Consider the following 26,081-nt stretch of genomic DNA (forward strand, 5'->3'; position numbering starts at 1 on the left):
TTGATTTACGCTTAGTGATAATTAATCAGACAGTCTGCCAGCGTTGATTAAGCTCTGTTCGTATAATGTTATTAATAATCTGAATAATAATAAAACTTTATAAAAATAAAAACAAAAATTAATATATATTTCGTTTTTTCGAATCATTATTATAAAGCGTACTTGCTACGCATTTAGGCTGGTCGGGGAACACGTTCGATTTCTCAATATTTGTCGAACAACAAGCCCTCCTGAAACAATTACTACACATATTCGGTGGACGGTGACAACCTATTGGTAAAGTCGGTCGTCTTTTTCTGAATAGATACGTAAGTTGTGGCCTATATATATATATATTTAATTATATAAACTAAATAAAATTAATTGTAAAAACTAAATACTAAAATGACGTAGTCGTTATAATATTGAGGGTTATATCAAACCTTCGAGATTTTCTTTTTTTATATAATTACTGTCTCGGCCAACTTTGTTTGTTTTTTTTCTCTTGAATTAGTTGATTTTTTAAATTTTCTTTTATACAAACCTTGTCCTGACAATAACGAACTCAAAAAAAATATATCAAATTCTTTGTAGTTTTTCGGAAATTATTCACGTACATAAATGTGAACAATTCATTTTTATGTATATAGATATGGTCCGGGAGCCAGGTACAAATTTGATCAATTATTTCCTCCCATTCGAAACTTCGTAAAATGCATTAGGGATTTATATTATGAATAATCGCGACCGTCAGCTGCGACTCCGTGGGTAGGACTGGCAGTGTCAGCCTCCCATGAAGAAAAAAAAGATTTTTTACTCATTTCCTCCCACTTTCAAATTTGTCGGATTATAGTTTACCTGATATTTTTAAGGAAAAATAAAGTCAGCTGACCATAACATGGTGGATTATGCGTCAGCTGGCTGCTTAAACATGAAAAAAAAAATGATATTTTCAATAATTTCCTCCCAACTAAAAATTTACCTGGTGATAGTTTCGATATCTGTGCTGTGTGGTTACGGCTGTAAAAATATAGCCACCCCCTTCTCTTCCCGTGGGTGTCGTAAGAGGCGACTAAGAAATAACACAGTTCCACAACCACCAAAAAGCCGACCGATGGCGGGATAACCATCCAACTGCTGGCTTTGAAATACACAGGCCGAAGACAGGCAGCAGCGTCTTCGGCGCGACAAAGCCAGTCCAGCGGTCAAAAACCCGCCTGCCCAGCGTGGTGACTATGGGCAACACATATGAGTTTACGCCATTTTTGGCGCAGCTGACGAATTTTCCACCGAAATACAGCCAACTATGGCGTATTTCGGTATATGGGCAGCATGGGGTTGAGATAAAATAATTTTCATCGTGTTAAATTTTTTTTTTCATTACTTGCCTAATGTGTGTGTGTGTGTGTGTGTGTGTTGTGTGATGTGTGTTTTTTACCCATTATTATTTATGATATTTTTTTATACTTAGCTACAAATAATAATAAAAAAACTTAACTAGATTTTGGTAAAAAATACATTAAGTATATACTTGTCGTTCAAAATACAGCCCCTCTACTGAGATTATTGCGTTTAATTTAATTTACGGACTATTTTAGTAGGTATATTTATTTGTTATAGATACTTATATAACTTTTATTTGGAAATAAATATCTTAGGCTTATTTATCATCTTCTATATATTAATACGTGAAGCAAAGTCTTTGTACCCCTTTTTACGAAAATTACGGAGAAGTATGAAATTTCGTACACTTATAGTTTATATAGAAAAGGAGTGCAGAATGCTAATATTTTTTTAATTATGCATAAAAATACATAAAACCAATAAAAAAAAAACATTACCCACTCTACCATGTATTTGACACAACATTTTGTTGATAGTCAGTCTGTAGTCAAATTTAAAAATTTAAAAAAGGTTCTTTATTTTTATTATTTTTTGGTTTGCTGTAATTTAAATTTTTAATTATGGTCGAATTTTGACCGCAAGGTGACCACTATTTTAAATAAATGAGAAAAATATTGCATTTTACAACAATTCTTTTCCTTTATTTACATAATAGTAAAATAAGTTATAAGGAGGGATATATGTGGGAAAACGTCTGCGGAGTCAGCTAGTAATATATACATACATATATCATCATTACAGCCTATACAGTCCACTGCTGGACATAGGCCTCCACAAGTTTACGCCAAAAATAACGTGAACTCATGTGTTTTGCCCATAGTCACCACGCTGGGCAGGCGGGTTGGTGATACATACATATATTAAGAAACAAATACGGACCACTGTTAGCTTATCAATCACTATAGGATAATCGTAAAAAAGACTAACTATTACATTATAATTTAAATTAATTAATAAAATAATAAAAATATAGTATATTTAAACCGAAGTCTAATTATTATATCGTACTAACCGTACTTTTGGTAACTATTTAAAAGGAAGCACTACACTGTTCTACAGAACTGCTGCTGAATGTGCCTGTCTCGGAGCTGTACTCGGACTTATTTACTTGGACTCTTTTTTCGTTAAGTAGACGGCACCACTAACGGAATAGGTACTTAACGAAGAATTTGCCGGTCAGGATGAAACGAATTTTTAACTTTTAGTTTTTGAAAAACGAGGTTAAACTCGTCTAACCTACAGCTACAATCAACAAGTTATAGATATTGATTTGTCTTGACTCTATAAGTATACAAATTTTTAATAAAATACAAAACATACTTTATACCCTAATTTCGTTCGTTCGCTCATCTTACACGTTTACTAGCATTTAACGTCATAAGTTAAGTGATAGGTTCTCATGATATCGGTTAAACATATGTAAAAATAGCATCATTTTTAATATTTAAATCATTTTATGTTTCGCATATATATATATATATATATATATATATATATATATATATATATGCGAAAAACTTTGTACATATTTTTTAAGCAAATACAGTTTACCGTCAATATAGTTGAAAGACTTTCTTTTATTCCACATAAGTTGTAGCAGTGCCCTGAGGGTGCATGGGAAAACATCTGTGTCCACACCGCGACTGATAATAATGCCACGTCCACTCGACCATATCTGAGTAAACATGATAGACAAGTCCTTGATTGATTTCATTAGGGGTTTCCATTGACTCGATAATGAGGGAAAAGTATATTTATTTATTAAAAATTTCTTACACAACTTAACATAACATGTTGCGCAAAAGGCAGACTCAAAGCATAAGTATAGAGGTATGTATGTAATAAACATAATTTTGATTTAAGCGTACCCGAAAAAATTGCTTAACTATTGTTATCTCTTAAAATTAAACAATTCCAGGATTTTTTTTTTTTTGATGGTTTGAAACCTAGAAATTTCTGTTTAATTTGATTTCAAAAAAACTAGGAGCGTTTTTAAGGTAATCATGAATTGAGCAGCAAGTGAAAAGAAGCTTATTTTGCTTAAAGCTTTTAGAGTAATAAAATAATTTGGTCATTTTATTGCTTAGAAATGGTTTGTTTTTATAAAGGCGCACAATGAATATTGAAAGAAGTAGCAACCGTGAGATATATAACGTATGTTGGTAAAACTAACTTGGTAACTGATCGCGAATAACGTTTAGCAACTGGTAGCATTCCAAATAAGTATATATGCGGTAATGAAGAACGTCTGGTGTTAACCGCGCGCATTACCGCTCGCCTGCTAACACACACACACACACATACGAAAACATCACAAATAACACACAACCTCACTGCTAGATTACACTCAGTCAATATTTGTTACATTCGGACCTCGAAAGTGAAATTAGACTTACAGCTACCGTCTATGGTATAACTCAAATGACCATGTAAATTTTTCTGTACAACAAAGTGTAGTTTTAATGTTACGCTCGATAAATTAATATTTGTTAAAAGTTTATGATACACGTTTGTTATTTCTCAAATTTTCCATTAAAACCTTGCTTTTATAAAGCTTAATTTTCTTATTATTTTCTTTTGTTCCCTTTTTCTGTACACTATAAAGCATAATTATAACAATAACATAAATATACATGTGTATATATACCAAAAACATTCATGATTTTAAGTAGTTGAATATCTTCGTAATAGTAAATTCGTTTTTCAACTTTGTAAATTAAATAATTGTGTTTGCGAGCAAACGAGAGAAACCGACTTCAATTGCAATAATATACAAAAAAAAAATGACGAGTAATACAATGTAAGTAGACGAAAAAAATATATTAATAAACGTACTAGTCCTCACTACGATGTTTGAGGGATTCGATCCCCTCGATTTCTCTGGGATTCCAGAATCATATCATGGTTTCCTTATCATGGTACCACTTTTGGGATATCTCCTTTCCAACAAAAAAAGAATTATCAAAAAATTTTCATAAACGACGAAGTTATCCCCGAACATACATTAAAAAAGAATATACAGGTCGAATTGAATAACCTTCCCCTTTTTTGAAGTAAGTTGAAAACAGTTTTAAATATGTCAACTCTCAAATGAACTAATAAATTTATTTAAGGTACAAAATGCAACACCGTATATATAGACACTGAGAATATATAACAAAAAAGGTGTATAAAAATAAAGTAACACTAATAAAAATTTGTCTGTTTCGACAGGTATACAGACAAATAATGTTAAGTGTAAGTTCAAATGTCATAGGACGGCTGGAGTGGCCTGTGTAAATAAGGTGTTGGGTGTGGAAGCGGCACCTGTGAACGTGTTTGCACCCCCACTTACAGGGCAGGCTAGAATAGAAATGCAATGTTTGCTTCCACCGGCACCGGCATAGGCGAGGAAATCTTAATCTACCGAAGAAGCTACATATTAATGATTCATTCTTTGAGCTAAAATTAACGGTTTTAATTTAATACCCGTTCTCAAATATTAACCGACATCGTTCGAGTTTTAGAGAGGTCATTTATTTTTTTATTGATCAAAATCACCCTAACTGTGGTTTTTCAACTGTATGAAATTCCACTTATAATCACTATATAATATAGAATGAATTATACTAAGGATGAAACACATAAAATAATGAATGTTACCTACTATAGGATATTTTCGTATGAGAATTGAATAATTTAGTATTTATTTAAACAATTATAATTATTAAAGCACTCTATAATGTAACTAGCAAATTTATTGAGTATTAAAGATAGATAAAATTTGTAGCAAGCGATAAGTGTTTTACGACCAGTATTTAAAATATTGTACGAATCAATCTTAAAATGCAACTCCTACAAGACCTCGAACGAAATGCTTATCATTAAAGGTATATATGTATATTAATAATAGTCTGCTAAACGGGATGAAGGTTTGTCGGGGACTCCCTCCCGGCGGCTCAGATAAGCACCCCACAAAGGACATGTTTGCACAGGCGCGTTATCGCTCCACGCGGAAATAAATCGGTAAAATAGGAAGACGATAAAAATTGTCACACGAACTACGTCAACACACGCTGTAAATCTCTACCTTCCTTAATATATGTGTGACATTGAGTAATCTAAGAAAGAATTTTTGATTTTAATTTAGAAGTTTTACGGAACACATGTTTCAAATGGAAAGTTTATACTTATTTGTGGATTTAAACATATTGTTGCTAAAACTAAATTATGAAATAACTTATTATAACCAATATGTAGTAAATTAATTACCAAAACAGAAAAAAATAAAAGTAGTTATTTATGAAACCGACAGTCGGTATAAAATTAATAAACAAGGAGCCGATAAGAGATAAACGTATTCAATAAGGCTGTACATTAAGTGTCGGTTTTATGAAGAAGCTACGCCGACCCCGGGTCGACTTCTATATCTTAAATACTGTAATTTAAAGATATGAACTAATTACGGAATAATTTCTCAGTATTTGAGGTCACATTCATTATTAATCTAAGCTGTACCGCATAATTTCTTTATCTACTGTAGCCGCCCGTAGCACTAGAGTAGAGGTATTTTGACAATATACATTTTGTGGCTTCATCAGTTCATCATCACTTCAGCCTATCGCAGTCCACTGTTGGATATAGGTCTCCACAAGTCAGCGCCAAAAATGGCGTGAACTCATGTGTGTTGCCCACATAGTCATCACGCTGGACAGGCGGGTTGGTGACCGCAGGGCTGGCTTTGTTGCACCGAAGACGCTGCTCTCTTCGGCCTGTGTATTTTAAAGCGTTTTGTCGCTTACCTATTACTAATATGGGTGAAAGATTACGTTGTTTTATGATTAGACATATATGACAAACTCTGACATGCTAAAATAGTTTTAAAAAGTATTTCATACCTTAAGCTAACATCATATTAACTACATTATTTAAAAGTTTTATAGGCTTTAAACGATCACTCAAAATAGATTCACAATCTGTCTATAGTTGAAAGAAAATATAACTTATAAATTTTATTAATTTGTAACACCACAACCATATATTTTATAAAATTTTGTTGTCTTATAATCGTAGTAAAATTAATTTAATTTGTTGAATTGAATTTTTTTAAGGTAAGACAAATTGAGTTTATCTGATTAAAAATACCGTAGATAAATATAATAATTTATCTTCCTGTATTTAATGAAACATTAATTTTAATTCAAAAAAATTTTTGAAGGGTTAATTCAAAATAATGCTAGTAACTACATACTTAAAACATAAGCCAACTTCGTTTCTTATTTATACTTGAATTTACTTTATACTGTGACCGCGACTTGGTCCGCGTGGATTTTAACAAAACAGTTATTATTTAATTCGCAAAGTAATAAAATAAATAAAATTCTACAATAAAAGTAGCCTAACTTAATTCTTAGTATATTATTTTAGCTATCTGCCAGTGCTCAAGCTGCAAGTTTTTACGTATGATAAAAAGTTACGCATTGTTTTGTATTTTAGAGCAAACTGAGTCATGTTGGGATCCCATTTATATTTTCCAAGTGCAACATTTTTCATAAGCTTCTTTACCTCTAATTCGAAAAGATATAACATTTTATAATGAACTAGCTGTGACCGCGACTTCGTCCGCGTGGAATTTGAAAAAAATATTTTTCAGTTCGCAGAGGTATAAAAATAAATAAATTTCTAAAATAAAAGTAGCCTAAGTTGCTCCTTATTACACCACTGCCAGTGAAAGTACCGTCAAAATCGCCGGATTCAACAGACAGCCAGACTGACAGACAAAAATTGTAAAAAAAGGTTATGTACGATTTTATTTTTTGTGTTACCCACACATTAGGAATTCCAAACATTTTTGAATATCATATCAAAAATTGACCGCTCCAGCGGGGTTCGAACCCGCGTCTCCGACTGACCGTGTCGGCGCTCTAGCCAATTAAGCTATGGAACGATGTACCCACTAAAGCGAAACTTTTGATATGATGATTTTTATTTTCGGTTTAAGCGAACCGTGGCGCCGTCTATAGTGAGTTCTTTACAGAAACCCGTAACTATTCAAAGTTTCATATTACAATGAAAATCTTTGACAGGAGACGACACCGTGCTATTTTAAATATGTACGATTTTATTTTTTGTGTTACCCACACATTAGGAATTCCAAACATTTTTGAATATCATATCAAAAATTGACCGCTCCAGCAGGGTTCGAACCCGCGTCTCCGACTGACCGTGTCGGCGCTCTAGCCAATTAAGCTATGGAATTAAAAAAAGGTTATTTATTACAAACAGACACTCCAATTTTATTTATTTCTATAGATCTGATTTTATACTGTAAAAAAATATGAAAATAATTTCGACAAAGGTTACAAAGATGAAACATCTTATTTAATGTTTGTTTGTGATAGACCGACATAGAAAATTCTACGTTATCATTGAACGATAGGCTATAATTTTAATAGTAAAAAAGGACAGCTGAAATCATATAATCTACGTGGGCAAAGCCGCGAATGGATCTAATACAGTTTTTAGATTAAGTATTAACACAAAGATTTGATGTGTAGTAGGTAGGTAATAAATATAAGTTTAGTCACCGTCTAAGTATGCATATTTTGATGTGGAATTTAGAAACCTTACAGAGATTTCTAATTCGCGATTCAAAAGTGCTTTTGAAGCCTACTTGAATTAAACATTTAATTTTAGGTTCTTAGTCAGATATGCACTTACTTCATCATTACAGCCTATACAGTCCACTGCTGGACATAGGCCTCCACAAGTTGACGCCAAAAATAACGTGAACTCATGTGTTTTGCCCATAGTCACCACGCTGGGCAGGCGGGTTGGTGACCGCAGTACTGGCTTTATCGCACCAAAGACGCTGCTGCCCGTCTTCGGCCTGTGTATTTCAAAGCCAGCAGTTGGATGGTTATCCCGCCATCGGTCGGCTTCTTAAGTTCCAAGGTGGTTGTGGAACCTTGTTATCCCTTAGTCGCCTCTTACGACACCCACGGGAAGAGAGGGGGTGGCTAAATTCTTTAGTGCCGTAGCCACACAGCACACCACCACATGCACTTACTTAGAATAGATAATCTTGTTCGGGCATCCGCGGTGCCATCTGCCGACAAGTTAAGGAGGCAGACGGTGGCGCTTTACTCGTTATTTGAGACGGTTAAAAGTTAACGACTAACCAATCAGATTGTATAAATTAAATTAAAAATACCATTCACATTTTTGTAACTACTAACTAACGAACGAGGAATAAAACGCTAAGACAAACCGATTACAAGTTTTCTTTATAATATTTCGCAAATCCATGTAAGGGATAATACGCTATATTCCCTACATAATTTTGGTCTTCGAGACGGATTTAAAAGAATCGGCGGAGAACGTTCGCAATCTGGAAGGCGCGTATGCAGATTTCAGGACTGTACCTACCAACCAAATACGCATTAAGAGGCCAGGACATCGGAGTAATCATATTATACGCTAAGGATTTCCCGTGTGTCACCTCAGGAGTCAGCTGTGTGCCGGAGCAAGCATAGGCTGTGGTGGTATAATCTTATTTTGCACAAACGTGAGTATCCTTTCCTTCTTTGGACTGCTAAAATGAGTATGGATAGCATTAATAAGCGCGATAAATCTCCATATAAGGGCATCGATGATGAAAATGTCGTGGTTTTAATTCGTGACCTTGCCAAAAAGCGTGGCATTCTCAAAGCGAGACTTACAAAGTTCTCCACTTATTTATCCAGTTGTCGATCTGAACAGCCTACAAATTTAAGTACCGAATTAAAGTTGCGCACCGAGGGGGCTACATCCTTATTTCGTGAATTCAACGATATTCAAAGTAAAATCGAGGAAACTGTTCCCGAGTCCAATCTTGAGGAACAACTACTGCATCGGGAACAATTTGAAAATAGTTTTTACAGTGCCCGGGCTCTTGCCGAGTCGTTGATAAGTTCAAATGTCACTTTCACTAGCTCACAAGGTCATAGCAATAATCCTAACGCCTTACAATCCATAAGATTACCGACTATAACTATGCCTAAATTTGATGGTTCGTATGAAAATTGGCTCGAATTTAGAGACACGTTTATTTCACTTGTTCACAATTCAAACGAACTTAGTGAAGTACAAAAATTTTATTATTTAAAAACGTCTTTGTTAGACAGCGCATTGCTAATAATAAATACGTTAGAATTAACATCTGATAATTATATAATCGCATGGGAGCTTTTACAAAATCGATACAACAATAATAGGTTGTTAATTCAAAATCATATTAAATCCATTTTCAATATTCAATCGTTTGCAAAAGAATCACATATTTTAATAAGAACATTAATTGATTGCACGTTAAAGAATTTAAGAGCTTTGAAGTTATTAGGCGAACCGGCTGACACTTGGGATACGTTAATTATATACATTTTGGTGTCTAAACTAGATAAAATCACTGAACGCGAGTGGGAACAACACAAAGGCAATCTTTACGCTAGCGATAGTAATATAAAGTTATCGCTAAACCACCTAATACAATTTCTAAATAGTCGAGCTGATATGTTAGAAACTTTGCAAGCATCACATAGCAAAGATCCGACTGAAGTTAAAAAACAAAATATTAATTATCACCATCACAGGTCACATTGTAACGTTTCTACCAATAACGGACAAGATCAACCAACTAATAAGTCTTACAGGCCTTGTGTAATGTGCAAACTTACACACCCGCTTTATTCTTGTACTAAGTTCATAGAGGCTAATTTAAACACTAAATTAAAACTAATACGCGATAATAACCTTTGCAAAAATTGCTTGCGTTCAGGGCATACTGTGGATCAGTGTAAATTCGGCCACTGCAAAAGATGTAATAAGAAACATAATACACTTATTCATACTGACAATTTACATTCAACCTCCGTAACGATGCAGTCATCAATGCAAACTGATGAGTTGAGAGCTATAGACCCGAGCCGTCGCAGCGCGACACTACTCGCCGCTCAATCCTTTTCTATAAATCACGCACACATGGGGATCGAGCCTATCGATACGAATGATCCACAAACAAAATCACTTGCGTCTCATTCACATGCATTGCAACCTGTATTGCTGTCGACTGCAGTCATCGAAGTGGCAAGCGACAATCGTATATACATCGCACGCGCTTTATTGGACAGTGGTAGTCAGCGCTGTTTTGTTACAAAATCATTTTGTGATTTAATAAACGCAAAATTAATACAGTCCGCTCACGAGATTAGAGGTGTAGGTAATTCAGTTACGCAATGTAGTGAAAGATGCGAGCTGACAATAAAATCGCGCATTAATACCTACACTACAACCATTCAATGTTTTGTACTACCAGAAATTACGTGTAAGGTCCCAGTTATTGATAATTTCTCACACAAACATTTCTGTATTCCAGACAACATTCAATTGGCGGATCCACAGTTTTTGCAGTCTCAAAATATAGACATTCTGATCGGCGCAGACATATTTTGGGACTTGCTTACTAACGGTAAAATAAGGCTACATAATGGACCTTATTTACATAATACATTATTCGGCTGGGTAATATCAGGTCCCATACATTACAATTCACGCAACCAATTTGGCCATATCCAGTGCAACTACTCAAGTACATTAGACACATTGTTACGACAGTTCTGGGAACTGGAGGAGCTACCCAAGCATCAGGGCGCACGGACTGATGAGGAGCAAGCGTGCGAGAATCATTTCGTCACAACCACTACGCGAAACAGTGACGGTAGGTTCTGCGTTTGTATTCCGTTTAAACGGTCACCTGAGGTCTTGGGAGACACGTTTCCTCAAGCAGAACGACGCTTTTTGATGCTGGAAAGACGATTACAACGTTCAGAAACGTACAAAAAACTTTATAGCGATTTTATGCATGAATATGAAAATATGGGGCATATGACTAAGATCACATCTTATAGCAACCCACACTATTTCATGCCTCATCATGGGGTTTTGCGTGAACATAGTGTAACTACGAAGTTGCGTGTAGTATTTGACGCCAGCGCCACTTCCAGCTCAGGCTTATCTCTCAACGACATCCAGCGTGTAGGAGAGCCCATACAAGGTGACTTACTAGCTATCCTTTTACGCTTCAGGCAACACCGGTATGTGGCCTGCGCTGACGTTGAGAAGATGTACCGGCAGGTGCTGGTTGAGGAGCAGCAGCGTCATCTACAACTTATTCTCTGGCGAGACGATCCTTCGCAGCCGCTCGGTATTTACCGTCTAAACACCGTCACTTATGGTACAGCATCTGCTCCTTTTTTAAGTATACGTTGTTTAAAACAGCTGGGCACCGAAAGTGCTGATCCTGACGTTTAGAGAATAATAAAAGAAGATTTTTTCGTTGACGATCTTATTACTGGCGATGACGACCTGACGAAATTATTGTATTTATGCAATGAAACTGCCAAAACATTGATGTCAGGTTGTTTTCCACTTCGAAAGTGGACCTTTAATTTTTCACAAGAAAATCTCCACGCATCAAATAATTATAACGCATTAAATGAATTATCTTTTAACAATAACAGTAGTAATAAAACATTAGGTAGGGGAGAGCGGGGCTGAAAGTGCCGATTTTGACAAATCTTTATATAATTCGGATTAAACAAGTACTATGTCTGAAAGTAGTGGTTCATCCTAAGCCAAATTTAGTGTAGATTACGAATTTACCTACAGATTTTGCATATTTCTAATAGTTTTTAAGAAAAAGTGATTTTTTTATACAGCGGCGGCAAGGCACAACCAACCCCACTTTGGGGTAAGTTGTGCCGTAGCTGAGGTTGGTTGTGCCGTTGATAATTCTAGGTGTTTTACATGAATGAAAATATATGTAGAATTAAAATACATCAATTTTATAATAATATATTTATTCCTTATACTTTTTACTATAAATTAGTTTTTAAAATGTACTTTTTTGTAACATATATTAATAACATATTAAAATAAAATATTTTAATCAATAGTTTGTACTTATTTTTATACGATTGAGATCAATTATTAAAATTATCAGTCCTTCAGGACTGTATCACAAAAAATAATAAAGATTTCTCTTAAATTATAAAATCACAGAGTTCTTCCAGTCTCTTATTTATCAATATCTTGAGTGTTTTTAAGGAATCAAAAAAGATTATCAAAATTCTCGGAATGACTAATCAGAATAACAATTAGGACATACAAATGCTTGGCTTTCTTCATCTTCAATACATTGCAAATGGGCCTAATTCTTACATTCTCTGCATTCAATCCATTTTTCTCCAGGGGCAGAGTTAGAATAGGCATCACAGAAACATATGATACAGTACCATTCTTGTTCATCATCAGAACTGTCATCTAGTAAAACTCTTCTCTTAACGGGCTTTTTTATTTGTTTGCCTTTTCCTTTGCCTTTTCCTTAACTTTCTTTTTAGTTTCACTTTCTTTCTTCTTCTTTTTAGTAGCCTGCTCTTCGGCCAAAGCATTTTTCTCTGGAGTGTCCGTAAGAACAGCTGTCTTTCTTTTACGTCCTTTACTATGTGCAGTTAATCTAGGAGATGCTTTAGGCAGAGGTCTTATTAGCTCTGGTGAGAAATTTTCTGTAGTTTTATTTCCTGTGTTGTTATCAGCTGACTGAGGAAGCTGCAGCAAGGGATAGGCTCTTGGAAGCTGCAGCAAGGGATAGGCTCCTGGAAGCTGCAGCAAGGGATAGGCTCCTGACAGCACTGACGTGTCTCTTGTTAATTACCTGATGGTTGACTAGTTTCAATCTCAACATTGCTATCCACATAATTTGACTCATCAAGATATTCAGGAGTCCTTTCTCGATTATTTGGAGAGACAGGCAAGTTGTCTATACTTTGTGAGGGTCGATTTATACAATAAAAGTTGCTTAGGGGTTGGTTGTGCCGCGGCAAAACCAGCCCCACGTGAACGGCACATTTTACCCCGCTCGTGAGAGTGTGATATTTTGTCTCATATACAAAAATCACTCTTCTCAAAGCATCAAAATTACACTGTATAACAAACTAGGATAAATAACAAACCTTTTACTAAAACTCTCATATTAAAAGCAAGAAAAATACTAGCTTGAGACCAAAAAGTATTAAGTCGAAAATATTTACTTACGTGTCGCTGGAGGACCCTCACACGCACAGACACACGGTCCGCGTCGCTGACGCAATTAAAATGGCAGCCGTGTGTGCCCGACTTTTAGGCATTTCGCGACGCAATACGATCGTAAATCTATCTCTTTCTATTTTCAAGATATTTGCGTCGGCACAACTTACCCCCGGCACTTTCAGCCCCGCTCTCCCCTATAGGCTGGTTTAATACGACAGACGAACTTCATTTTAATACACAAATTGATTTTAATGATAATAATTCTAAATGTATAACTAAACGTATTATTTTATCTCATATTTCTCAAATATTCGATCCTCTCGGGCTAATTAGCCCCAGCATTACGCAAGCAAAAATTTTATTACAGCGTCTATGGCTACTTAAAATTGACTGGAACGATGCAGTGCCCGATGACGTCACTCGTACGTGGAACCGGTTTATATCGTCCCTCGCTAATGTTCTCAATACTATCCGTGTGCCGCGTTATGTACTAGGAGAAAACCATAAGCATACTCTCACGGAATTGCACATATTTACAGACGCTTCACAATTAGCTTATGGCACTTGTATTTATGTTCGCACAGTTAGTGACGACTTGAATGTTTCTGTACGATTGCTCTGCGCGAAGGGCAAGGTAGCACCTTTAAATTCGGTAAGCATACCGCGCTTAGAACTGTGTGGCGCGCTATTAGGAGCGAGACTATACGACAAGGTAGTTTCATCTATTCATCGTAGGTTCGATTCTATTAACTTTTGGACGGATTCAACGATAGTAATAGGTTGGTTGCGTATGTCGCCTAATTTATTACAAACATTTGTCCAAAACAGAGTGGCCGAGATACACGAACTAACAGGAGAACTGCCATGGCGTCATGTCAGCGGGAAACATAATCCGGCTGATCTAGTGTCACGTGGTATGGCGTTAGAAGAATTGGTGAATTCAAATCTATGGTGGACGGGGCCCGAGTTTCTTCACGATGTAAATATTGACACTACAAACATATATCAGCCACTTCCCCTAACAGCTGACGATTTGCCCGAAACAAAAGGGTGTCAGCTGACGTTCGTAACCACTGATAATAATCAATCCAATCAATTTATTGATTTTGAAAGATTTTCAAATCGAATGCGCTTACTACGCGCCGTGTCGTACGTGTTGCGTTTCATACATAATGTTCGCAATAAAAGTAAAAATAAAGGGCGAGGCGAGGTTATAAGTGTGAATGAGTTAAGAGAGTCGGAAAAATTATTAGTCAAAATATCGCAAATAGAATCATTTCCAAATGAGTATAATTTACTACTTAATAATCATAAACTTCAGTCTAAACATAATCTGAGTAAACTTAACATTTTTATTGATAAGGACAGTATTTTACGCGTTGGAGGTCGATTGACGTATTCAAATACGTTCTCATATAACAAAAGGCACCCTATTTTATTAAGCAGTAATCATCACTTCACCAAATTGTTGTTCCGTTATGAACACATAAAATTATTACATGCAGGTCCTCAAGCTTTGTTGTATAACATTCGTGAAGAGTGGTGGCCAATAGGAGGTAGGAATCTTGCGCGTAAGATAACGCACGAATGTGTTATTTGTACACGGCTAAGAGGTAAAACTCTTACTCCTCAAATGGGTAACTTACCTACTGAACGTATTAGTCCCACTTACCCATTTTTCAAATGCGGTGTCGATTACGCGGGTCCAATTTTCATGCTCAATCGAAAGGGTAGAGGAGCGCGTAAGATTAAATGTTATATTTGTTTGTTTGTTTGTTTTGTAACGCGTGCTGTTCACTTGGAGCTAGTGACTGATTTGACTTCCGATGGTTATCTTTTGGCTTTAAAACGTTTTATTTCTCGTCGAGGTAAACCGGACGAGATATTTTCCGATAATGGTAGGAACTTTGTGGGTCTCATGAATGACTTTGCCAAGTTTTTATCAAAATGTAGTTCAGACATTATTAATTACGCTAGTAAAGAACAAATTAAATTTCGCTTTATTGTACCTTATGCTGCTCATTTTGGTGGTCTGTGGGAGGCTGGGGTGCGATCATGCAAACACCACCTCCGTCGAGTCGTGGGAAATGCGAATCTCACTTATGAAGAATTGAGTACAGTATTGGCGCAAATAGAAGCAATACTCAATTCACGGCCTTTATCACCTATGTCTTCGGATCCCACGGATTATCTTCCTCTCAGCCCGGCTCATTTCCTGGTCGGTCGCACTTTGACATCACCGGCATGTGAAGATTTCACATATGCAAACACGCTGCGGCTTACACGCTACCAAAGAGTTGAACAGATGCGACAGCATTTCTGGTCTCGTTGGATGAAGGAGTACGTTGGTGAACTGCAAATTCGCAACAAATGGAAGTCGGAGATAGATGACCTTAAGCCTAATACATTAGTAGTTATTAAGGATGACAATCTTCCCCCTCTTAAGTGGCAGTTGGGACGTGTGACACGAACGATACCCGGCAAGGACAATATCACACGAGTCGCTGAAATTCGTACCAACACGGGTCTTATCAGGCGCTCATGCACAAAAATCTGTCCCCTGTTTGAAACCGATTGAAAGTCAAGACTTCCAAGGCCGGGGGTATGTTCGGGCATCCGCGGTGCCATCTGCCGACAAGTTAAGGAGGCAGACGGTGGCGCTTTACTCGTTATTTGAGACGGTTAAAAGTTAACGACTAACCAATCAGATTGTATAAATTAAATTAAAAATACCATTCACATTTTTGTAACTACTAACTAACGAACGAGGAATAAAACGCTAAGACAAACCGATTACAAGTTTTCTTTATAATATTTCGCAAATCCATGTAAGGGATAATACGCTATATTCCCTACAATCTATATAAATAAAAATGAACGTTGCTAAGCTCATAACTCGAGAATGGCTCGACCAATTGGGCTAATTTATTTTTTTGTATGTTCATTAAGGCCCACGGAAGGTTTATGTATAATAAAAATAAAAGAATTAAAAAATTAAAGTCATCACTCGGAAAACGTTCCATGTATTTTAATATTAACTTTTCAGACAGAAAGAATTCTGTCCAGGCAGCTAGTAGGTATATCTATAATATAAAAAAAATTAAATTGGAAAGTAGCATAGTGTATATGTTTTTATTGCGTGCAGAGTGGATGTCATTTATATATAATATTAGAAATAATAAGTAATATTTAGTAAATAAATATTGAATGTAAAAGGTGCCTAGATATGCCTATACTTACCAAATAGATTTTTTTATTCACTCATGCGAAGTATTACCGTAAATAAAAAAACATATTCTCGTTAATTGTACCTACACGATCATAAATGATTGTAAAGTCTGCACAGTTAAACCATGAGCGGTACTGAATATAACAACTAAACAGAAGTACGTAGTTTGAGCATGTAAGGGAGCACATAGTAAAAAAAAAAACACCAGACCACAAAAAAAAAAATTGTAACATTTAATATAAAATGATTGTAGTAGGCTTTACTAGAATAAATATTTACGACTAATAAGGATGTTTTAGCAATTTTCACAGAAATAGTTGTATATCTGGTAGAAAAATAAAATGTTAGCCGCAGAAATTGTGTTTTGCGTATGTATACAGATGATTTATTATATTAATAATATCAATTATGGCTACCACTAAAACAAGCTGTGAGAAGAAGGGGCAGAAAATAATATGTTATATGTTTCTCGTACAATGTGGAGAAGTGACTAATATAATAATTTTCTTTATTAAGACTTTATAATACTATAAGTTCTCGGAAAAAAAATTGTTATGCTGTTTTTACACTCATTATTTTTACAATAAAGTTATCAAAATAACACGCAAACATGTTTTTAATAACGTACTTACAAAAGCATTTTATACCTACTTGAATATTTAAATAATATTATTTTTCATAATAATTTTAAAATTATACGTAATTCTTAAAGCTTTAGCTACGTTGAATACTAATATTTTTCCTATCACTTTCTATTCTCTACTATTTTTGTATAAATATAATAATTATATTAATAATATATAAGAAATAAAATTTAATTACAAGTAATTATTTTGAACGAAATATACTTTATGAGTAATTAAAATAAGTGTTCGATTTTTGGAAAAAAATAGATTAATTGTTAATTATAACTATTAATTAAGCTTTGATAATTGTCAAAACTAAACGAAAAATGAGACAATACTATATACTATAAATAAGAGAATACTAAATCGAAAAAATGTTTGTCCTGGAGAAATATTTAGCACTAAATAAAACTTCATTAAAAAAGAATATTCGGTCTCAACAATAATCAAAATAATCATAAATGTAATAAGCAGAGGTTTTATCTTTTCTATTTTGTATTTCATCGCAGGATATTATGCGTATTTTAAAGCGAAGTCGACAGAAACCCCTAAACATGTAGGAAAATCTTAATCGAAGTATAAGCGTTACCTTTACAGATAAACTCTCACTTGAACCTTAAATGTGTTCATTGATAAATATTTTTTTTCGATGTTTCTTATGGAAAGGTACAGCACACAGAGACGCACAGGCATGACTCATTATATATTTACTTTTACTTTCCCTAAAACTTCGAAAAATATATTTTCAGATTTTTATATGAAATAAAGTAAACAGATATACCTTTGATTTTTGTCGTAGCGCTACAAAAGCTCTACATTGAAGATGGAAGTCAATTAAGGACAAATGAAAAAAAAATGTAGCTTACTTTGTTGGCTGAGGTAATATGGTGTCATAGTTAAATGATAGTAGAAGCTTCCCAACCGCTTCGTTGATCTCCAATTTTTCCGTCGGCTTGTGATCTTGATCCCAGCTCATCGTGTTCACCGTAAACTGAAGTTATTGTGTAATACAAAGTTTGAAGTCGCGGGACATGCGCGTGCGATCGACTCGCGCGCACTGACTATAAAGAATTCCTTATGCTCGGCGCCTAGGTATAAATGTAGTATAGCGCACGCCGATACTTAAGTGAGCTTATTTTGTTTACTTCGTGATATAAAACATTTTATGACAATATTTTTGTACAGAAAATAAAGAATTTATTGATATCCAAGTTAACAACGTAGAAGTTAGGTAGGTATTAAATTAATTTACGGAATTTTTATATTATATCTCTTAAATGTTACAATCATAATAGTTTGTAACATTTGAATATAATTATTACATCTGTAAGTAAAGCTACTGTTAGCACGCTACTTTTGAAAAAATAATTATAATTTTAGCGTAGGTTACTTTTATGCGTCATATTTATATAAAGTTATATTTAACTTTGTTTATAATGCTATTTTTGCATCATATACCTAATGAATTTTCCGAGTTTTTCCGTGTCGTAAAATACAAGTGGGCGGTGCTGTAAAGGTAGCGCCTCCTCGCGTCGCCATTGGACCGGCCGCTCTGACGTCACTGCGCGTGCGACTTTATCTCCGTGCCTACTGAGAGATTGCAACGGGCATCGTGTGGATAAACTACACTAGTGATAAAATGAATGTATCATACATGAGTATTAGACTCGATAATATTAGAGATTCGACAGGATTACAAAGTATTTTACCGTAAAAATAATTACAAGGCAATTTAAAATACACTCTTTGGTTTTTTCTAAATATTGATGTTTTAAAATAAAAATGAATCATGACTATGCACAGGTACTAACTAAAACTTCAGAATGCTGGTTTCCTAATAATGTTGTACGTTAGCAAAATTAATGAAATTAAAATCATTCAGTAAGTAGGCATAAGAAATTCACAAATTAGCTGCTTTTTATTAAACCCTCGAGTTGGTCAATTAGCACGATCTAATTTTGTGCCCAATTTACGCAAGAAACCGTTAATTGAGCTGTCAAGGTACGCCGTACCAACAGCGCTTACGATAGATATAATAACTTTAATATTCAAAATTTTTCTGTTAGTTTCCTCTGGAATTTCAGTTATATTTGAAATGAAGGTATATTGAAGGTATATTTGTAGTAAGCATGTTTTTACGTAGGCTAAAGACAAAGTAGAGATTTTAAAAAGTAGCTACACAACAAAAATCTCTTACTCATCAACATACAAAAGTATTGTATTTGACATAATATTATATCCTAATATATATATATATTTATCCTATATATAATATTATCCTATATATATATTATCCTATATATAATATTATATCCTAATATATATAATAATTCTTTTCAAGGAACTTAAATAAACGTATAAAAAATAAATGAAAATTAGGTCAGTTTTAAAATTAAATTTCAATATTAGGTACCTAAGTACCTCTAGGTAGGTCCTCAAACTAGAAACGACGATTATTTTTTAAGAACGTAAACCTGACATGTTACCTCAGAACTTTTGACAGAGTCATCACATCACATCACATCACATCACATCAGCCTATCGCAGCCCAGTACTGGACATAGGCCTGCACAAGTTCGAGCCAAAAATGGCGTGAACTCATGTGCTTTGCCCATAGTCACCACGCTGGGCAGGCGGGTTGGTGACCGCAGTGCTGGTTTTGTCGCACCGAAGACGCTGCTGCCCGTCGTTGGATGGTTATCCCGCCATCGGTCGGCTTTTTAAAGTTTCAAGGTGATAGTGGAACTGTGTTATCCCTTAGTCGCCTCTTACGACACCTACCGGAAGAAAGGGGTGGCTATATTCTTTAATGCCGTAACCACACAGCATTTGACAGAGTGGACGGATTTTAATTATTCTTTCATAAACAAAAACTGCTTGTCATGTAAATTTGATCGAGACCTGACGAGTGCTTATTGAGTTATCTTTAATAGTGCGTGTTTACCTGACCATCCATATAGCAAAAGTATAGGAGTTGCTGTTCTGCGGGTTGACGGATATATTCCCTTATGAGTAACGATTGCTATCAGGTGTATATGATAACAACTGAGACCGACGGCTCAGCGTGATCTCCGAGGCATGGTGTGTAGAACCACAACGACAGACATCAACATTGGTACAAATACAAATATCCATCACGAGCGGGAATCGAACCCGCAAACCACTATCACTATCTACTTCAGTCTATAAACGGTCACGATATTCACACCGACTTCCACATAGACAACACGCACCAGAGCTTTTCAGATGTAATTGTCATATGCAAAAGCGCATGTGATATACAATTATTTTTATTAAAGGACAAGCTGTACCCGCGACTTCGTCTGCGTAGAATTTAACAATAAAAGGTAATTGTTCAGTTCGCAGAGATATAAAATAAATGAATTTTTAGAATAAAGTAGCCAAGTTACTCCTTATTACATCAGCTTTCTGCCATTGAAAGTCCCGACAAAATCGGTCCAGCCCTTCAGAGATTAACCGGAACAAACAGACAGACAGAAACACAGACAAAAATTGTAAAAAATGGTATTTTGGTATATGTACCGTATATACATCAATATGTATTGGTTACGTACAAGAATAAATTTGTGACTGTAGATCTACCAGATAGAAAACCATGCTGATGACAACCAATGTACCGTACCAAGTCCTTGAAAAATGATTTATAGACCAATCTCTTGAAGACCTTTGAAGTTGATAAATCGATATAGATCTATAATTGATAACATGTGCAGCGTTTTCACCTTTAAATACCGGTACGATCCGCGCCTCCTTCCATATTTCAGGGAAAATACACCGACACCAACGTAATGATACACCGACAAAACGACACACCGATCCACCGACATTGACACACCGACACAACGACACACTGATACACCGACACGAAGGTACACCGACACAACGATACACCGACACAACGATACACCAATACACCGACACCGACACAACGTCAACGGCACAGACACTGACACATTGATACACCGCTACAACGACATAGTGACACACCAATACACCGATACCGACATAATGACACAACGATGCCGATACACCGACATCGACACTCCGATACAACGACATAATGACACACCGACACATTGACACAACGACACACCGATACACTGACACCGACAACGACACAACGACAACGACACAGACACCGACACAACGACACCGACATAGTGATACACCGATGCACCGGCATCAACACCAACACCATGACACAACGACATCGACATAGTGGCACACTGATACACCGACACCGACACCGACATAACGGTACACCGATACACCGACACAACGACGCCGACACACCAACACCGACACCGACACACCGACACCGACATACCGACATAATGATACAACGACGCCAATACACCGACATCGATATAACGACATCGGTACAACGATAGACCGATACACCGAAACAGCGATTCACCGATACACCGACACCGACACACCGACACAACGATATAATGACACACCGATACACCGACACCGACTCAACCACAACGACACAGACACCGACACATCGATACACCGATACAACGACATTGTGACACACCAATACACCGATACCGACATAATGACACACCGACACATCGATACCGATATAGAGAATCACCGATACACGGACATCGACACACCGACATAATGACACAACGATACCGACATAATGACAGACCGACACAACGACATAATGACACAGCGATACACCGAGAACGACTCAACGACAACGACACAGACACCGACACAACGACAACGACACAGGCACCGACACAACCGATACACCGACATAATGATACAACGACGCCGATACACCGACATCGACACACCGACACAACGATACACCTATACACCGACACGACGATACACCAATACACCGACACCGACACAATGATACACTGACACCGACACAATGACACATCGATACCGACATAGGGACTCACCGATACACCGACATCGACACACCGACATAATGACACAACGACACCGGCATAGTGACACACTGACATAGTGACACACCGATACCGACATAGTGTTACACCGATACACCGACACCGACATCGACACACCGACATAGTGACACACCGACACCGACATAGTGTTACACTGATACACCGAAACAACGATACACCGACACAACGATACACCGACACAACGATACACCGATACACCGACATAATGACACAACGACACCAACACCGACATAGTGGCATACTGATGCAGCGACATCAACACCGACACAATGACACACCGATACACCGACACCGATACAACGACACAAAGATACACCGACACACCGACACCGACATAATGACACAACGACGCCGACACACCGACACTGACACTGACACACCGACATAGTGACACAACGATACCCACATAGTGTTACACCGATACACCGACACCGACACTAGTACACCGACATAATGACACACCGACACACCGACCCCGACATAATGACAACGACGCCGACACATCGATACAGCGACACCGACATAATGACACAACGACGCCGACACACTGATATACCGACTCTATGTCGTTGTGTCTGTGTCGGGGTATCGGTGTGTCACTATGTCGGTGTATCGGTGTCAGTGTGTCGGTGTGTCACTATGTCATTGTGTCTGTGTCGGAGTATCGGTGTGTCACTATGTCGGTGTGTCGGTGTCGGTGTCGGTGTCGGTGTCGGTGTGTCGGCGTCGTTGTGTCATCTTGACACACTGACGTAGTGACACACCGACACCGACGTAGTGTTACACCGATACACCGACACCGACATCGACACACCGACATAGTGACACACCGACACCGACATAGTGTTACACTGATACACCGAAACAACGATACACCGACACAACGATACACCGATACACCGACACAACGGTACACCGATACACCGACACCGACATAGTGACACAACGATACCCACATAGTGTTACACCGATACACCGACACCGACACTAGTACACCGACATAATGACACACCGACACACCGACCCCGACATAATGACAACGACGCCGACACATCGATACAGCGACACCGACATAATGACACAACGACGCCGACACACCGATATACCGACTCTATGTCGTTGTGTCTGTGTCGGAGTATCGGTGTGTCACTATGTCGGTGTATCGGTGTCAGTGTGTCGGTGTGTCACTATGTCATTGTGTCTGTGTCGGAGTATCGGTGTGTCACTATGTCGGTGTGTCGGTGTCGGTGTCGGTGTGTCGGCGTCGTTGTGTCATTATGTCGGTGTCGGTGTATCGGTGTATCGGTGTGACGTTGTATCGGTGTGTCACTATGTCGGTGTATTAGTTGTGTCGGTGTCGGTGTATCGGTGTGTCATTGTGTCGGTGTTGATGTGGTGTATCGGTGTGTCATTTTGTCAGTGTCGTTGTGTCGGTGTTTGTGTCGTTGTCGTTGTCTTGGTGTCTGTGTCGTTGTCGTTGAGTCGGTGTCGGTGTGTCATTATGTCGTTGTGTCGGTGTGACATTATGTCGGTGTAGTTGTGTTAGTGTCGGTATATCGGTGTGTCACTCTGTCGGTGTCGGGATGTCACTATGTCGTTGTCGTTGCGTCGGTGTCGGTGCATTGGTGTGTCATTGTGTCGGTGTCGTTGTGTCGGCGTCGTTGTGTCATTATGTCGGGGTCGGTGTGTCGGTGTGTCATTATGTCAGTGTAGTTGTGTCGGTGTCGGTGATCGGTGTAATAATATGTGGGTATCGGTGTGTCACTATGTCGGTGTGTCGGTGTCAGTGTCGGTGTGTTGGCGTCGTTGTGTTATTATATCGGTGTCGGTGTGTCGGTGTAGCTTTGTGTCGTTGTGTCTGTGTCGTTGTATCGGTGTCGGTGTATCGGTGTGTCATTGTGTCGGTGTTGATGTCGCTGCATCAGTATGCCACTATGTCGGTGTTGGTGTCGTTGTGTCATTATGTCGGTGTCGGTGTATCGATGTGTCGGCGTCGGTGTATCGATGTGTCGGCGTCGTTGTGTCATTATGTCGGTGTCGGTGTATCGGTGTACCGTTGTGTCGGTGTATCGGTGTATCGTTGTGTCGGTGTATCGTTGTTTCGGTGTATCAGTGTAACACTATGTCGGTGTCGGTGTGTCACTATGTCGGTGTGTCGATGTCGGTGTCGGTGTATCGGTGTAACACTACGTCGGTGTCGGTGTGTCACTACGTCAGTGTGTCAATGTCGGTGTCGGTGTGTCAGCGTCAGTGTATCATTATGTCGGTGTCGGTGTATCGGTGTGTCACTATGTCATTGTGTCGGTGTCGGTGTATCAGTGAGTCCCTATGTCGTTGTATCGGTGTCGGTGTATTGGAGTATCGTTGTGTCGGTGTGTCGATGTCGGTGGATTGGTGTGTTGTTGTGTCGATTTATCGTTGCGTCGGTGTCGGTGTCGGTGTATCGGTGTATTTTCCCTGAAAAATGTACCGGTATTTAAAGGTGAAAGCGCTGCACACGTTATTTAACTGATAAATTATACACCTATATCGATTTTCGGTGTTGGTGCATCGGTGTGTCATTGTGTCAGTCTTAAACAATATATATTCGCTATTCACAATTTTATTTCATTAAAAACCAAATTACGTTTTACTCGTTAGCCCTTGTCAAAATTCTCGGTCATGCGCTCTGAGCTCTTTCTAGATCGTTCTTTTAAAAATGCCAAATTAATTTTTATTTAAAAATCGCGGGAGAAATAACTAATGTTACATACACTGTATACTTAGGGTATTGTGCGGATATGCTTATTTATTAAATACATAAAAATTTTATTATTATAATATTTTTATATTTATTTTATATTGATTAATAAAAGTTAATATAATTATGTGTAATACAAATAAATATAAAATACATAAACAAATAATAAATGCCAGGTAGCCTACACCACCCCCTCCAGCGACCGTCAAAGGCGATAAAAATCTGGAAAATGAACTCGACGTCCAAAACGAGTTTTATGATTTTTCTGAACATCTGGCAAGGGTTCTGGTTCAGAAGTTGTTGGGTCAGACACCGTGACCTCTTTACCCTTTAAAAGTATTTTGAAAACTTGGTCATCCCTTGACAAAACCTTATGAGGCCTGAATATGCAGGATGGAGAGAACCACGCGATGCGTCTTCGTGGAGGAAAATGTGATCGGTGGTTGCTAGTTCCTTATAAACAAAGACTTTCGCGCTAGCGTGACGAGAAGCGGGCAAAGGTTTCAATCATAATGCGATCTGGTGGTGTATCGTAAGGTGAGCGGAGAATTCAGACAGATCCGTTGTACCACCGTCAGTAGGCTGGAAGAATTCGCCTGGTAATCTTAACGGCTCCCTGTAAATAAGCTCAGCAGATGAGTACTGAAGATCCTCTTTGAAGGTACTACGAATGCCTAGGCCATGGCAGAGATTCCGTCCACCTGTCATTAGCATGGCAAACGATGGCTTTGAGTTGGCGGTGGAATCTTTCCACCATGCCATTGCACGCTGGATGATACGCAGTCATGCGAAACCGAAGCAGTCTTTGAGAGACATTGAAATAACGCCGACTCAAATTGACGACCACGGTCGGTTGTAGATGGACAACCGAACCGAGCGATCCACGTTGACAGGAGTGTTTGGGCCACTGTTACCGCAGTAATATCTGCGATTGGCACTGCTTACGGTCAGCGAGTAAATCGGTCTACCGCCGTCAGGCAATACCGATAGCCTTGCAAAAGTGGTAAAGGGCCAATGTGGAT

General features: G+C 37.6%; 1 protein-coding gene across 1 annotated transcript in view; it reads right to left on the reverse strand.

Annotated features, from left to right (window-relative positions):
- The window catches only part of LOC123659596 (transcription factor SOX-9-like), a 28,639-nt gene extending 10,323 nt beyond the window's left edge, over positions 1-18,316 (reverse strand). The window contains exon 1 of the mRNA XM_045594803.1: positions 18,207-18,316. Within this exon, the coding sequence (XP_045450759.1) occupies positions 18,207-18,316 (110 nt within the window). The remainder of the gene's footprint in view (positions 1-18,206) is intronic.
- Positions 18,317-26,081: the final 7,765 nt, after the last annotated feature.

Source organism: Melitaea cinxia, chromosome 14, assembly GCF_905220565.1.
Source record: "Melitaea cinxia chromosome 14, ilMelCinx1.1, whole genome shotgun sequence".
In the NCBI taxonomy this organism is placed as follows: domain Eukaryota; kingdom Metazoa; phylum Arthropoda; class Insecta; order Lepidoptera; family Nymphalidae; genus Melitaea; species Melitaea cinxia.